Raw genomic sequence first — 16146 nt, 5'->3', positions numbered from 1 at the left:
AACAGATGGAGCTTTTCAGGCAGCCTGTTGAATGGGTCATGTGACCTCTGACTCTCAGTTAATGTTCTTGCCGAAGTTTACTGTTTACCATTCAGCAGGCAGACAGCCCATTAACTGATTCTCTGGGTTTCAATCTTCACACTTTGATTCAAATGAAAACAGGAAGGGGCCTGGTCCACACGCCACGCACAGTCACAAGCCTCTCCTTTGTGTGGAGGCAGCTTTGTTGACCTTTACCTCGTGCATTCCACTGCTGATGGATTTCTCATCTCATTTAGATCTCTGGCTTATCTTTGCTGTTTCCCACACTGTCCTAACTCGTTGCTTGCGTTGGCATGCAATCACCAGGGACAAATAAAAGGCAGATTTGCAATCCCATTATGTACAGCTAAGCCCCAGTACCCAGTATAGCCCAGATATACACATGCTCTCAGAACATCCACTGTACAGCTAAACTCCAGTACCTTGCATAGCCCAGATATACATGTGCTCTCAGAACATCCACTGTACAGCTAAACTCCAGTACCTTGCATAGCCCAGATCTACATGTGCTCTTAGAACATCCTTCTGCAAGTCACTGTGTAGCTTTCAAACAAAGTCTAACTTGCTAGTTCTACCATGAGATCTGAAGACGGCAGCAGTCCAAATGCTGTAGCCAATGGGTTAACCTCGGAATGTCCAAGCATTTTTTAAATGAGAAAAAAAACACTATGTAACCAGGTTCCTTTTCTTGTGCAAAACACTTTCCTTGCCTGACAACACAATGTACTGCATGTGAAAAATGGTGGCTTGTGAGGCTGAAACAACAAGAGGGGCGGCAAAGCTTTCAAATAAATGCGATTCACAAATGGGCCTTGCAGGGTTAAGAGGGAGTTTTCAGTTCAGCTATTCCCTTTCTTCTTAGTGAAGTATTTCTAGTGATTGACGAGTATCCTGATTCTCCTGAGATAGAGAAAGTTGCTGTTTTTGAATTCTCTGTACTACTAGAACATTACTATACAGAACAGGTTCTTTGCAGAGAAGTTGAGGAAAGCACTGAAAACTCACCATGCTTAGAGATTTTATAATTAGTTTGCAAATCAAACAAATGTGCATGTGAAACCACTTATTTGCTGCTTATGTGGAACAAATAAATATGAAAGGACAGCAACTCAAAATGGATTAAAACCAAAAAACATCCTAACGCTGCACTATGGTTAGTGAATACAATCTGTGAATCGGTAATACTGTTGTAATATTTATACTGCAATAATTTTACATCCACTCAAAACAGTGTGACATAAAAGAAACATTCATGTATAACACAGCTTTTAACAAGACGAATCTGAACACAAAAAAGTGAAATGATTTCTCACTCCTATCGTATTATTAAAATGTGCGTCTTGTGACTCATCACATTCACAAACTCTTTGCAACTGAAAAGAGAGCCTCAGTCAGCACTCTTTACTACACTACCTCAAACACTCATCTGCTGAGCCAATCCAGGGCTTGGCAAGCAGCCAGCTGGACGCCAAGAGGCCTTTCCTTTCCTGCCGCTCCCCCCCCCCCCCCCCCCATTCAGATGCTAACTCTTACACGACTCTATTTATAGCTTTTGGCAAGAAACCAGACAACTAAAACCACACAACCACAGTGCAAAAAATAAAATAAAACACACACCGCTGCACACTCCCAACTATTCTGCTTTTTTATATTGCTGCCGCAGGCCATGGAAAGTAAATCAGGAGGTCAGGCGTCTCATTAATTCAGAATAGGCAATGTGGACTGGAACTGCTGTGTTATTTTTTTACCTGCTTCAAATAAAAATGTACAGGAGAAGACTGACCAACTGCCCCAAATATTCATTTCATTGAGGTGTCAGCACGGCTACTACCGACCGGGCCATACTACATAACATTGAGAGAACACCAGATGACCCGTTAAAACTGAAACCATGGCAACAATAGGGAAGGGAGGGGGCTCAGGTTTGTGTTTGTTTTTATTTGTAGTTAGAGGATTAATCTCAGCTTTCATATTTTGGATATATAAATAAACGATTAATAAATAATGTTTTTTTTTTTTTTTTTTTACTTTAAATTGTTAGGTCGACATTTGACTGCAGCATAAATGTTTTTAAATCAAACTCTACAATTAGTTTATAAAAAGACTTATTATGCAACCAACATCTTGAAGGAATGTCTGCTGCCACACAAAGTCAAGTAAGTAAGGTAGTGTTGTGATTTCCTGAAGCTAGATTTCAAACTATTGAAACAGATACAAGCCTGGTCTATAGGCGAGGTGGGGAGGTTGTGCAGAAATGATGGCAATCTAATCTGAAGATCAAAGGGTCCCTCAGCATTTACGTAGATAAGTGAAGTATTGAAACATCTGTTATGTAGATTTAGGGTCAGGACTACTACAATCCACTAGATATGTTCATCTAGCAATTGTGGCAGAAGTTTGTAACATGTGCTAAATCTATCACTGAAATGGGTTTGGCCTTTTGTACAGAAAAGAAAGGGGACCCCAAACAATATTTACTGAGGCAGAGGCCAACAGGAAAGCATGTCTGGAGTCCCCATTAAGGGCAATCAGCACCCAGGGGAAAGAGATTAACCAAACGGATTCTCTGTTACAACCACAGGGATGTGTGCTCCACTTACAAGGATGAGACAGAAAGGGAGAGACATGCTTTTCTGTCCTAAGAGTACAGCACATGCGTCAACCCTTTAAATAGCACAACACTGCTATCAAGCAACTACTCCACTCGGCAGTCCTGCAACACAACTGGTGACGAGAGAATGACTTGATACCATAAAAATAAAACAAAAATGCAAAGGTGTCATGCAACAAGGTTTCAAAAACACACAGGATAGAGACTTAGCCCCCCTTTATGGCAGCACTTATTCATTCTCTTTTTGAAATGGGGGGCTATCTTGTACATGTGCAGTGCTGTGTAACACATATTTAGCATGTGTTAATCCAAATTACACACAACAGTCGGGAGACAAAGCTTCTGTGAGGACTTGCCAAAAGGAGAAGATCCATGCACCGAGAGGGGGCTGAAAATACACTTCAAAAGAGACTTGATGTATGCCAGGTGTCAAAGAACACATGGGCCTCCAGATACCTTCTCGGCAAAAGACACCACCCGCATGGGCAATAAAACAGCATTGCTTGAATAAAACAACATTGCTTGGCTTCCCAGTTTGTTTACATTGCTGAATTTAATATTCTCTACGCAGGGCTCTTCAACTGGAGGCCCGCGGGTCACATGCGGCCCGCAAGGGACAACCAAGCGGCCCAACAACAGTCAGCAAATATTATAAAAAATTAACTAAAATAGATATGGAAAAAAAAAAGTATTATGTTTAAGTAGTATGCATTATACAAATCAAAAGATCGAATTTTGCATGCAAGTGACATTTAATGTGAGATTTATAGTATTCACACATGGTCAAACGATTTCTGTTAACAGGGGGAAAAAAAGCCACCATACAGTCCGTAAATAGCGCCTGACGAACCTTCGAAGGTGTAAAACAATCTTCGAATTCCTGGCTAGCGAACGAACCTTCTTAGCAACGTAGTCTGGGTTTTCATGAGCCGCTTAAAAAAAGAAAGAGTTTTCAAATTGTTGAAATATCAGCGTTTAATTGGCTAATTTACTTACACATTAAACTCAAAACGAACTTGTTTGCTGTGACCAATAAAAAGGCCATAAAATGAAATGTAAAAAAAAAAAAAAAGGGTGCCACATTTTGTTTTACAGCAGAAGAAAATAATTAGCTAAAATGAAGCAAAGTAAAAAGACAATACAGTCAGGTACTTCACTCCCTAACTGAGGAATTCTGCACAGCAATTATTTTCAGCGTGGGCTTCTCTGTCATTACTTCCCTATTCAACTATGCATGTATTAATAGATGACATACAGTAACAATGTTTATGGAAACACAGTCCTGGCATTCTCATATTTATTATATATATATATATATATATATATATATATATATATATATATATATATATATATATATATATATATAAAAAAGCAGAACCCCCCGGGCTACATTTCCACAAACAAACCCCGGTGACCCGACATACCTCAGCACAGATGAAGGGGCACAAAAGCAAAAGGGGCCCCACAGGGGCAGCACTGCCTTGAGACAAGGCTGAGCTTCTTTTCTTTCACACTTGCACACAAATGGCTAACAAAGAAAGATCCCAGTGGGGGGTTAAAGGCGTCTTTACCGTCTCGAGCAGGACGCCCCCAGAAGCCATCAATCCCACACAGAGACACGTCTGTCTTTTCAGCATGAAGTAAGACATTTCAAAAGCAAGTAACAAAAAGTAAGCTAAAGCCAGGGCTGGGGCTGTAAACCAGTAACCAGACAACCCCCCTACCCCCGCCAATCACCATTCTCTGTCTTTGCATTGAAAAGCCATTTCAAATGGCAGTCACTTATGCGCTGGTATATATTAAGAAGACCCACAAAATAATCTCAGACACACACTTGATGTTTTGGGATAGTCCTGACCTATAGAGTTCACGTAGCATTCAGGGTTCTCCCCAGGAACTCTACAGTCGGGCAGCAGAACATTCTAGCCAGGAGCACTTAATGGAAAAATAAACTGGAGTTCACAAAAAAAAAAAAAAAAAAACCTTTTCACTTCCTTTTTAGCTTGATTGAGCTTATTGCTTCATTTAAATTATTTTCTTTGTTTTCAGGGCACTTTGTTAATGCACGTCTATTTTTGTTTTTCACTGTTCTACATGTTTTGAATGCAACTGTTCATTAACTTTTTTGGTGCATATATATATATAGCTATTCTGTACTATATATCACCTTACAGTACAAAAAGGCAAAACACCCTGCTTTGTTGGAAGAACAAATACAAGTACATCTACACTTCATAAATCCATGTAAAAACAGTCCAATACGATTAAAGCAACATTAAAAATGACCCTATTTGGGGTACTGTAATAAATCAAATATTCAGCAGATGCATACGAGAAAATCGTCACTTCAAAACAGCTGCATTTGTGTTAAATACCTGCCTCCTAAAAGGTCTGCTTCCCTTTGATCGTACCCATTCACCCCCCATGGTGTCCCAATGCAGACAGCAAGCCAAATGATAACTACACAGCCAGCTTAATAAACCTCAGTGGCTGAGTGGAAGAGGAGGTGTGACAACAGAATGCCAATTAAACACAGGGCTATGCTAATTCAAGCATTAAAATCAAGGGTGCACAAGTTAGCAAGAGCTTCTCAGATTCGTATGTAAAGTTTATCGACTCAGACATAATGTACAATGTCATGGCAGTTAAAGAAGTCTTGAAAAACGTAAAGTTACAGCACAATAATGAAATAGAAAGCTGGTTTTGTGTGAAAGTATTCTAGGATATAAAAACTAAACCCAGTAACTGCACTCCTTGGAGCTGGCATGCCCATGAAGGCTCATATTCACATGGGCAGCGAGATCATTGACAGTGTGAATAAAAACACATGCTAACTTAAGGCTTCATCCTCAGCAGGGCCTTGAACTGCCAGCCAGTGGTCTGCTGTAGTTGTCATTGAAATTAGCAACACCAGTCCAAGCCAACATTTCATATCAGCCACTTATATAATGCCCAGTTGCTTTGGTACAAATTAATAAGCAAAATATGAAATGTATTGTATAACTAAGCTTTTTTTAAACTACAGTATATATCAATTTAAAACAAATAAATAAAAGGCTGCAAACTGAAAGCAATGAATTCTTATTCACATTCGTATTTCGCTTCATAAATGTCCAAATGTGATGTATTTTATTGGTTAGTGTCTACAACAGCTGGTTAATAAATATGCCCGATATCTCTAACCTGTTGATTTACTTTCAGTTGTTACTCAGACCTCACTGGTAAAAGGTAACAATGACTTCCCTCCAAGTTATTCCTGAGATACAATAACCATCTGCATCTTCCAAAAAAATAATTTGCAGCATGTTTCATGATAAAATCAGTGGACAATATACTCTGGTACCTTCAAGGTCTACTCTTTGCATCCATGCTTATTATAAGAAGCATATTGCTTAACAGTTAGCAGGTATCTGGATGCACTCACTCGTTACTCAGAGCTATTACAGTAAGCTACACCCGTCTAACTTCAAGCATTCAAAACACTGGAGCAATCCACTCTAGGGCTTCCAGACAGAGAACTAATATAATATGCATCTAACAATGGGAAGAGACACAATAGAGTGAGATCTACTCGTTTAAAACGACAGCCTTTCTGTGGAGCCTGATGCTGTCAGGTTCCTCATTGACAGCCTTCACCCGGACAGAGCAAATTCCCATTTCTAGAGTCAGACATGAATTCCTCTTTAAAAATGTCTTCATTTTAAAAGTGATCTCTTCCGACGAGATTAGGAAAAAAAAAAAAAAAAACCACAAAACGAACACTTGGAAATAAAACAAAACCGTTTCATAGAACTGTCCCCCTGAGAATATCTGTCATTTAATTTTTATGTTTATCAAAACTATTCTGTGACGGACAGCGCACGTTTCTTAAAAGCTAGTAATAACCCACAGCAGCCAATGTATACATTATCTTTGCAATAGCTACGTACATCTTTCATTCACCTCTTTCTTTTTGTGTGATCTACCCTACAGTTTCTAAAACCATTGGATATTTAAATAGCTATCCCTTTCCATTAAGCAAACAAAGCATTATAAATAAATAACTGGGGGTTATTGTCTGAAGGGAACCTGCTGCAGGACAGTCATAAAGCACCGAGTGCAACAGTGACCTGCTCCTCATTCTTCCAATTAGCATGGATCAAGCTGTCAGAGCATGTTTGCTAGTTCTGTTAGCTAGTTACTCTGGAGGAGTGCATAATGAACTTTTAATCCACACCAGCCTTCAACCAGTAGATAATTCACAGATCTACCGGTTTGTTTTCCCATCTGTTTTTATATAGTGAATACTGATAGCTGCCACTTATGATCCAGTGGTAACTGCAGTAATTCTTCTATAGGTGTACACTATGGCTCATGTCAGTTTCACTATTATTATTAGTAAGTACAGTGAAACACACATGTGTTTTATATGCAAGCAGTGCTGAGACTAAAGTAATAAAGTAATAATCTCACTTAACAGCATTGTGAAACACAACACATCACTTACTAGTGTAATGTGTGTACAGATTTCAGCATCCTACTATAAAAAGCACTGCTGTTACTGGAATATAAGAACACAAAATGAAACGGACACGCATATTGTATGCTGCCAATTCAAAATGCATCACTACCATCAAAGTGGATCACTAGGGCTGCCAGCATATTAACTGCATGTACATACTCCCCACTCCCCACAGGACGCATGGAGTACTAGGAGCTTCAACTGAGAAGCGGTTTCCTTTTGGTTGTTACAAAGCCATTTATTTTAAAATATCCTGTTCACATATTTTATTCCATATGCTACGAAAGTGAGTTTCTAAAAGATAAAGTGTTGCTTCCATTATATGCCATCAAACCTTTTTTTTTTTTTTTTTTAATGACAGTGAATTGAGATGTACCAAATAGGAGATGTATGCTGTAAAACGCTTTCCAGAAAGTCATAAATCAAAGCGATTAAATAAAATAAAAAAAAACACCAACCACCATTTACAATTGTAAAGCAACACTGAAGAAAGACATCATTAAAGGCTGTGAATGAATGCTCCTGTTAGTGCACAAAAAATAAAATTCTGTACTATGATGTACAGTACCACTACTGACTGACAGCTGGGCCTGCTAAGCTGATGCTGAGTTTGTTTGATGAAGTGTTTTTTACTCCTTATTTATTGTGTTTGATGTTGATTGCTCTGGTGGTGTGAGCCTGGTCATCATTGAAAATAAATTTGTTCAACTGACTCATTAAATATAGGGATTGATTGATTGTTCCAGCAATACAAGAGCCTGGATAGTTCTACTGATGCAGTTAATCCACGTTACACACACACTCACACACACACACACACACACACACGCAATTATAAGCACGCTTCCCTTTGCCACAAGATTAAACCTGATACTCCACCTCCCGCTTCTATTTTTGCTACATATGTATTTTTACTGGCCTAATGTTTTCATCCTATCCATGGGCTCAAACCATGCTCTAAATAGAACAGGTCTAAATATTGCCATGTAGTTGAGATCAATAAGTACAGTACTGAGGGAATTCAGCAGGGCGGACTGCTCTCTTTAGTATAGCCATGTCTTTAAAAATACAAAACAAATAAAGAATGAGGATCTTTCACACTTAAGAAATTAAACAAAATAAATGAATTCAGGATATAACCAGAAACACAACACAGAGGTTAAAGATTGTGAATACTTTTCAGTTAGAAGTAAGAAAACTTTGGAATTTGCACACAGAAATATAGAGCAAGACTAGCAATATTGTGGACAACACAATCTGGAGATTTTATATACAAGGTGAATAGAAAGTAAGTTTGCCACATCAACGAACCATATCATTGATGTGGTAAACTTACTATCTAATCACCCTGTAAAAAATAATAATGTATATATACACTGCTGTGCAAAAGTCTTGCATTTTTTCTACTCTGATGGATCATGAGCATCAACAATTTACTCAAAGCCTCCACTAGTGTTTTCTACTATTAGAACAACCTTGACTTGCATAAAGGACAAACATTGAGTGAAATAGCTCGCATCACTCGATTTTCAAGGCATGGTATCCAAGGCATAATCAACAAGAACAGAGAAACATCACCTGTAATTGACAAACCCAGGACTTAGAAGACCCAAAAAGCTGACTAACAAGGATGAGCAATACTTGAAGAGTGCAACCTTACAGTGCTACTGTAGCAAACCCTGAAAAGGTTTGCCACATGAATTGTTCAAACTGCTGACGTGGCCAGGCTGTTAAAAGCAAGCCAGAAGAAGGTTGCAGTATTAGTGATGTTGCTCTGTCTTTAAATGTTCTTGTCAATCTAAATGGAAGTTTAAATGAACGTAGGGTTTATTATTTGGGTTTTTGGGGTCTTGTGGTAAACTGCAGGTCTGCAGTTCTTATAACACATCCTTTAGTATTTCAAGCTGTGGTTGGGGGAGGTTATGAAATATGTAAACCTAGACAGTGCAAATAAAATGAGAGAAGTGCACATTAGTTACATCTTCATCTTTGTGGTTTTTAATATGCATCAGCCAATAAACACCTAAAACCACAGAGGCACACTTCTGCATTCTAGAGAAAGATAGAAAAAAGTCTTGCTGAATCACACATGGGGTTTAGCTCTACAGAACCTCATACTGCCACCATGGGAACCAGCAAAGGTGACATTAGCATTGTAAACCTGGTAATTGCTGTTTTAGGCATGCACCAGCTCAATCTTGCAAGTTTAAAAGGCCTTTAAAACCATAACATTTCTCTCTAGAAGCCAGATTAATTAAATGACATTTGTAATCCTAAAATAACTAAAACGCTGGACATACAAGTTAACCGTTTGTTAAAACCGAGAAGAGAAAACACACACCATTAAGTTTATTTATAATATATAGATATTAGACAGATAGACAGATATAGATATATGCACCTTTCATACAGTATATCAAAGCTCTTTACAAGTCAACAACAATTAATTAGAACATAAGAAAGTTTACAATAAAATGAATTAAAAACAATTAAAACACCAGTCCAAAGTAGGATGTTATAATCAACTCTAAAATCGTACTGGAAACCAGTGTAGAGAAGCCAGCATGGGAGTTATATGGTCACTTTTTTTTTTAAAGCACCACGCCGCTGCATTTTGAACAAGCTGTAAATGTAAAAAGACATGGTCTGGTAACCCAGCAAAAACAGCATTGTGGTAATCAAGTCTAGATGAGAAAAGCATGAATTAGTTTCTCAGAATCCGGCAGTGAAAGACAAACTTCGTATTGCTAAACATAAATCAGAATCAAATATGATTTCCAAATTTCTGGCCTCTGATTTGGGGTTTGAAGTTAAACTACTCAACTCTGTTTTTAGCGAAATGGCAAATTCCAGTTCTTATGGAGAACCCAAAATCAAAACTTCTCTGATCTGAGTTTAACTGCAAAAAAATGACACCCAGATTTGTACATCATTGACACTCAATTAATTCAGAGACCACAAAGGGAATCTCCAGGTTTCACAGAAATATAAAAGCGGTGTGTCATTAGCATGTTTAAATAAAATATGGAACCAAGAAGGGAACCCAGAGGAATGCCACAGGTAATTGTAGATAACCCTGATGCTTAATCTTCCAAGGAAACAAAATTCCATCTATTAGTAAGATATGATTTAAACCAGTTTAGTACAGTTCCAGACAACCTTACCCAGTTTAAGGCTATCCATTAAAATGGTATGATCAGCATTATCCAATGATGCACTTGTGTCTAATAAAACCAGAATGGAAATAGACCCATAGTCTGCATTTCCCAGTAAGTCGAATTAGAACTTTATTGTTATCAAGAAACATATGAAGTTGATTGGCTACTACCTTCTCCATGATCTTAGCTATAAAAGATAAACTGGAGATCGGTCTAAAATTGCTCAGAACTGCAGGATCTAAATGAGATCTTTTGAGGAACGCCTTAACCACGGCACTTTTAAAAGCAGTTGGTACTGTTCCAGTTGACAAAGATCTGTTAAGAATTTTTAAAACAGTCACAGAGATCACTAAAAAAGCCTTTGAGGATTTTCATTAGGGTTAGCGTTAACAGAAAGACAGGTGTCCTTTGGGCATTCCTTCACAAGCTATATAAGTTAAACTGTTCATATAATTAAATTATTCACATAATTTATTTCCCCAATTCATTCAAATAAAAAAAAGGTTTGGGGTCTACTACCTCATAAGCAATATTACCAGACGCCACATTGAATGGACTGTGCCATAAATTACGCAGGAGAACTTAACATCTTGTGAAAGAAAACCTATGGCATTGTTGGCTGCAGGAAAACTGCTCCTGAGTAGTTCTGCTTAAAATAAATCAATAAATAAAAGTAGTGCTGGATATTTTAAGTGCCGCAAGACTTTATTCTCTCGTACGTGATTCGTGGCCGCTATCTAAGCATTATATAACCTCAGTACACTGCAGTAAGTAAACAGTTAAAAAATACTATTTTAAGTTTATCAAGATGTTGTTTTGCAAGCGGTGACTTTTGCTTTAACTCTTAAAACTCAGCCCCATTCATTTTGGGGCGCCAGGGCACCGAAGGTTATGCAAATATTACTCAGGCACATTTTCTTAACATTTTGCACATTTTACTGCAAAGTGCTCATAAGAACAGAAACAAAAATAAATCTGTGTGTTTTGCATATACTAACTACTGTTAAGTGTTAGCCAATTTGGAGTACCACTGATGTAAAAACAATTAAGCGCTTAAATTAATACAAATGATGTGCTTCGTGTAAAGCTTGACTTGTTTTGTATTGGAAGAAATTCTGACTACAAACGCTGCTCTCAATTATAGCCTTGTCATCTGCAAAAACAAACCCTGTCTCTTTAAATCTGAGCTGCTGCTCGAAGTTAATACTCTGTACCCATCCCCCACGGTGGTTTTTTTGTTTTTTTATAAACCCCCCTCTCACTCTTATGACAACCCCCCATCAAACCAAAACGCAACGAAGCAAACGTTACTACAACCCCCCCGCGTTGTTTTCTTCCACAGCCAATAACGTATTCAGTAGAAGCTAGCAGGCTTTGGTAACAAATTAATAAATAAAACATGTCAAAGCACTTCACCCATCTCATCCCTTTCAGCAATGTGGTCAAACGTGCTACACCTGCGCGGAGAATACGGTCCAGGTACATTGTTGTTATTGACGCAATGGTCATGTGATACACGGGCATTAACAGCAACACAATCTTGTTGGTTTTTCACCATGGCCAGTCTACAAATCAAGCAAATATATAGGTTTCCGCATAAAAGAGCATTACGTTTCTCCCAATTATATTTAAGTGAATGTGGAACAAACTCTTTGTGACAATAACACAATACAATGCGCCAATTGAATGAGGTTGTGCTATTCACTGCCACTCTGGTAAACACACCGAGGATGGGGAAGGGGTGTGTGATGTTAATGAATGTTACACTTATCGTTGAGCACCTGATATGGTTCGCGACATTGTTAATCAATTAATTTCAGAGTCACTGTCAGGGAAGATACGCCCACTGTATAACGTTAGCTGGTAACATTTAACAAACTTGCATCCACACGTTTATTGTACCAATATTAATAACTCTGGCCTCTGACTGTACATTTTAACCCATCTGGCGTACAAAAAGCGAACGCTGTACTTAAACATGTACCAAGTAAACCTGCCCTTTGTTTGCTTTTTGACTAATGCATTTGTCAAACATTGCAAAGTTGTTACATTTATATTTAAGCACGCCAATCCATAACAAGTGAACGTATTTCAAACTGTTACAGCGTGCAGCAGCGTCATTTCTAAAACCATTCGGTAAAACAATTAAACATCACAAGGCAATATATAAAATCACCTGATATAGGATTAAAAAAGAATAATAATAAAAATCGGTTCAAAATAAACGAGATTTATTTAGGATGCAAATCCACATACGACATTGTAACAAAGCACCGTGAGCACAAGCCTTGCATTATTAATGAAGGGCACAGAGGAAAACAAAGAGCATGTGTGCAGACAACTTCACGTGGCTCCTGTACTACATCATATCCGAGCACAACAGGGGTTTGAGCGGCTTGAGAAATATTAAGAGAAACATGTGCGTGTCCTTGTTCAAAATATAACCCTCTCTACCGCTCCGCACACACAGCCCCTCCACCTCTGCTCCCAAAGGAATAACAAACTAATAATATGAATGCCGTCTATGTCAATAACGTCATTTGGGCATTTCTGTTAAACACGTTTAGAAACTTATGAATCCCACCGGGTTGATTACCAGGAGACACTCAAACGCTAAACCGCGGAGACCGCTAGTGTTAACGCTGTTACGCAATGCTTTCATTTACATTGTAACAAATCAACAAACACATCACTTTGCAGTGTATCAACGCGTCCGATGCAGGGGCGACAGATATAACAGTGTTATATTTTGTAATGATGTTGATATTGTTATAGCAATCTGCACAAGTCGTTTGAAATGCCAATGTTCGTTCACCTTGGTACCCCTCCCCCAAACTCGCCAAAAACAAGGAGGGGATTGATAGCGCAACAAAGCAACCATACAGCCTATTAAACAAATACGTGGCACGTCTTAGCTAGCTGCACAAAAGAAACACTGCTTTAAATAATTTACTGTAAAAGGCAAGGGGAGGGGGGATATGCAATGTATATAATAAATACATAAATGTATACATTAAAGTAGGGCAGTATTGTGCAAGTTAAAATCCCCCGCTTTCGCAAATCTGCAACTGATACAGTACTGTAGCGATCAGCATCTTAAAATCAGAAACAAATCAAATAGTAAACTCAACGTTTACAAACAACCCGTTTCATTAGCATGTCGCAACATGCTTACATTTAATATGTTAACAGGATTTTTAGAACTTCGCTGAGCTAATGCTTTGTACACGTGGTGCTGCAAATAAGGAGGAATGAAAACTCAACGGAATGTGAAACCAATGTGGTTTGTATTTTTACAACTTCTATTAGATCACGCTTTCAAATCAGCCCACATGACATCCCATAAAAACAGCAAACACTCCACATCACACCGTTTCATTAATAAAAACAAAAGCGCTTCCTAAAGCACTGCACGGTCCATTTAAAAATGGGACTGACTTCTTAGATTGATCACAAAACCCATTAAAACCAATAAAAATGCAACATTTACAACACTTCAGATTTAAAGCGATCTCCCAAACATTGATACCTCACATTTCAAGCGTTGTTAAAATAGTTAATTTAATTATGAAATTTTAAAAAAATGACAACAATAGTTATTTGCAAAACCGCCAACAATTAGTTCATTCGTTCAACCCAGTTCATAAACCCAATTGCATTTAAGTTGTTAAGCCTGCAGCGTGTAAAGAAATGCTACGAGTTACACAATGAAAGATATTTCATACATTATATCAACAAAGTTACAATACGAAAATCAGAATATCCAAAACCAAATAAATAAGCCTTTTTTTGCCAAGACGTCAGATAAAATGTTCATGGACCTAAATTTATATATATTTATTTAACTTTTTTTTTTTTTTTTTAATAATAAAAAATCCTTACCTGCACAAAAAGTTCCCCAAAGAAGTGTAAAAGTGAACCAGGACGCAAACATATTCCTTGAATTTAAGAGACACGTACGGCTCCGGATTTTCTCCTTTTAAAACGCTTATTGGTATCCTTTTCGAACATTTAAAAAGATGATTTGTCAAATGACCCTACCCCCCACCCAATGTCCACTGTACCGAGAAAGAGTTTGCCTTGCTTTTGTGTGTATAGCCCCCATGCAACAAAATTGCACTGGGGAAAAAAAAAACTAAACTTTAAAATGTAAAAAAATCCATCGAGGAAGCAAACATTTCCAAATACTAACGTTGGTTGTTTAACAGCGCCTGCGCCTGCAGAAATTTCATTCTTTTGCACGCTTGGTTAACGTGTTTTCTTCTTACCCCTAAAATAGTGAACGGACAGAGAGACACTACCTCTGAAATTGACATGCAAAAAAAACTGAACTGAGTCCAAAATGGCTTCTGTGTGAGGAGAGGAGTGTAAAGCACAGCCAGTAGGGAAACCCGGATGTTTAAATACAAAGAGAGGAATGCAACCAAAGGAGTCAGAGAAGGGGGAGCTCAGCAATGTTGTACTGGACTTGTAACGGAGGGAGGGAGGGAGAGGGAAAAAATAACTGGGCTTGCAAACACGTTTTAATAAATAACATTCATATCATATTGAGAATCCAGCATATCGTGTAAATTGATGATGTCGCAATAACCAAGTGATGAAAAAGGCTGTAATGATAAAACGAGGACGATTGAAATGTTGATCTAAGCAAATAGTAGGCTAATGTTGTAATGTGTTTGTACTAAAATATGCACTTGATTGAAGTGTGCAAAATGATGTACAGCACACCACAGTAGAATAGTAGAATATACATGGAAGAGCAAGAATGCGGTTAGAACCTGGAATAACGTTCCCAGAACCGATGTTAGGAGCTCAAGTAGGGTAGGGAAAGTACAGTAAACTCGCTAATACAAACCAGTGGCACCAGATTCACATCCTGTTGAGATTGTCCAGAGGACTGATTGTAATCTGTGCATCCTTAAAATGAACTGCTTTGTCTAATCTTTGTTTTATGTTTTTGATATTGCTTGTTGCACTTAATCAGAAATTACTAATAACCCTCTGCATTAAATATTGTAACGTCGACAGTCTGCGAGGTCAACCTCACCAGACTCCCTGCTGCAGGGTATTGGTAATGGAGAGGCAACCTATCAGGAAAAGGTACACTGAACTAAAGCCCCTTTCACACTGGCATGATCTACCCGGGTCAGAACCTACCCAGGCAGGACCCGGTATCATGTGGGTCGGCTACGTGATTTCACACTGCTTTTGATAAAGCAGGGTTCACCTGGGTGACAGACGCAAGTACACAATGCGCGTATCAATGCCCTGGAAGCAGTTTGTTACTGACGCTTCCATCCAAGCTTCTCTGGATTGAACCGTCGGCCCAAATGTTGATTAGAGCAAATGTTTCCACATCCCTACTGCAATCTAGCTTGTGGTGTGTCTCAAGCAACACAAATATGGCTAAACAGAATAAAGAGAAATGTTCCTTGCGGAAGTGAAGCCTTCATGCAGGCGTGGCTGTTTGTTATTGTGTCAGCTCATGAATGGCTGTCAAGCATTTTGTCTCGCTCAACCCGGGTCAAAGCGTGTAGACCCACATCCTGAGGTGGGTCACGACCCACCACGAGGAAGCGTCAGAAGTAACTGGTGATTGGTTAGCGTTGTAGAGAGTTTGTGTACATGGTTGTTTTGCGTGGTGGAGGTCGACAGCGACCCAGTGTATTCTGAAGCCTGTAAACAGCTAATTGCATCTGCTTCTATTATTAGTTTAAAGGAACTGCCAGCTGCTATGACACGTTCAGTCGGCACCCAGCAATTGTACAACAAATAAACCGTGAATTGAAAACTGCAACATCGTCTCCCTGGTGTTTTTAATCGGTAAAAAC

At 38.6% G+C, this 16146-nt stretch overlaps 1 protein-coding gene across 2 annotated transcripts in view; it reads right to left on the bottom strand.

Annotated features, from left to right (window-relative positions):
• LOC117400503 (activin receptor type-2B) overlaps window positions 1-14707 on the bottom strand; it is a 54937-nt gene extending 40230 nt beyond the window's left edge. For both annotated transcript variants that reach the window (XM_059023361.1, XM_059023362.1), the window contains exon 1: window positions 14198-14707. In XM_059023361.1, the coding sequence (XP_058879344.1) occupies window positions 14198-14249 (52 nt within the window). In that variant the 5' untranslated portion in view covers window positions 14250-14707. The remainder of the gene's footprint in view (window positions 1-14197) is intronic.
• Between the last annotated feature and the right edge of the window lie 1439 nt (window positions 14708-16146).

This window comes from Acipenser ruthenus, chromosome 4, assembly GCF_902713425.1.
Source record: "Acipenser ruthenus chromosome 4, fAciRut3.2 maternal haplotype, whole genome shotgun sequence".
Taxonomy (NCBI): domain Eukaryota; kingdom Metazoa; phylum Chordata; class Actinopteri; order Acipenseriformes; family Acipenseridae; genus Acipenser; species Acipenser ruthenus.
The sequence above is the reverse complement of the archived record's forward strand: the minus strand, read 5'-3'. Positions and strand labels throughout refer to the sequence as shown.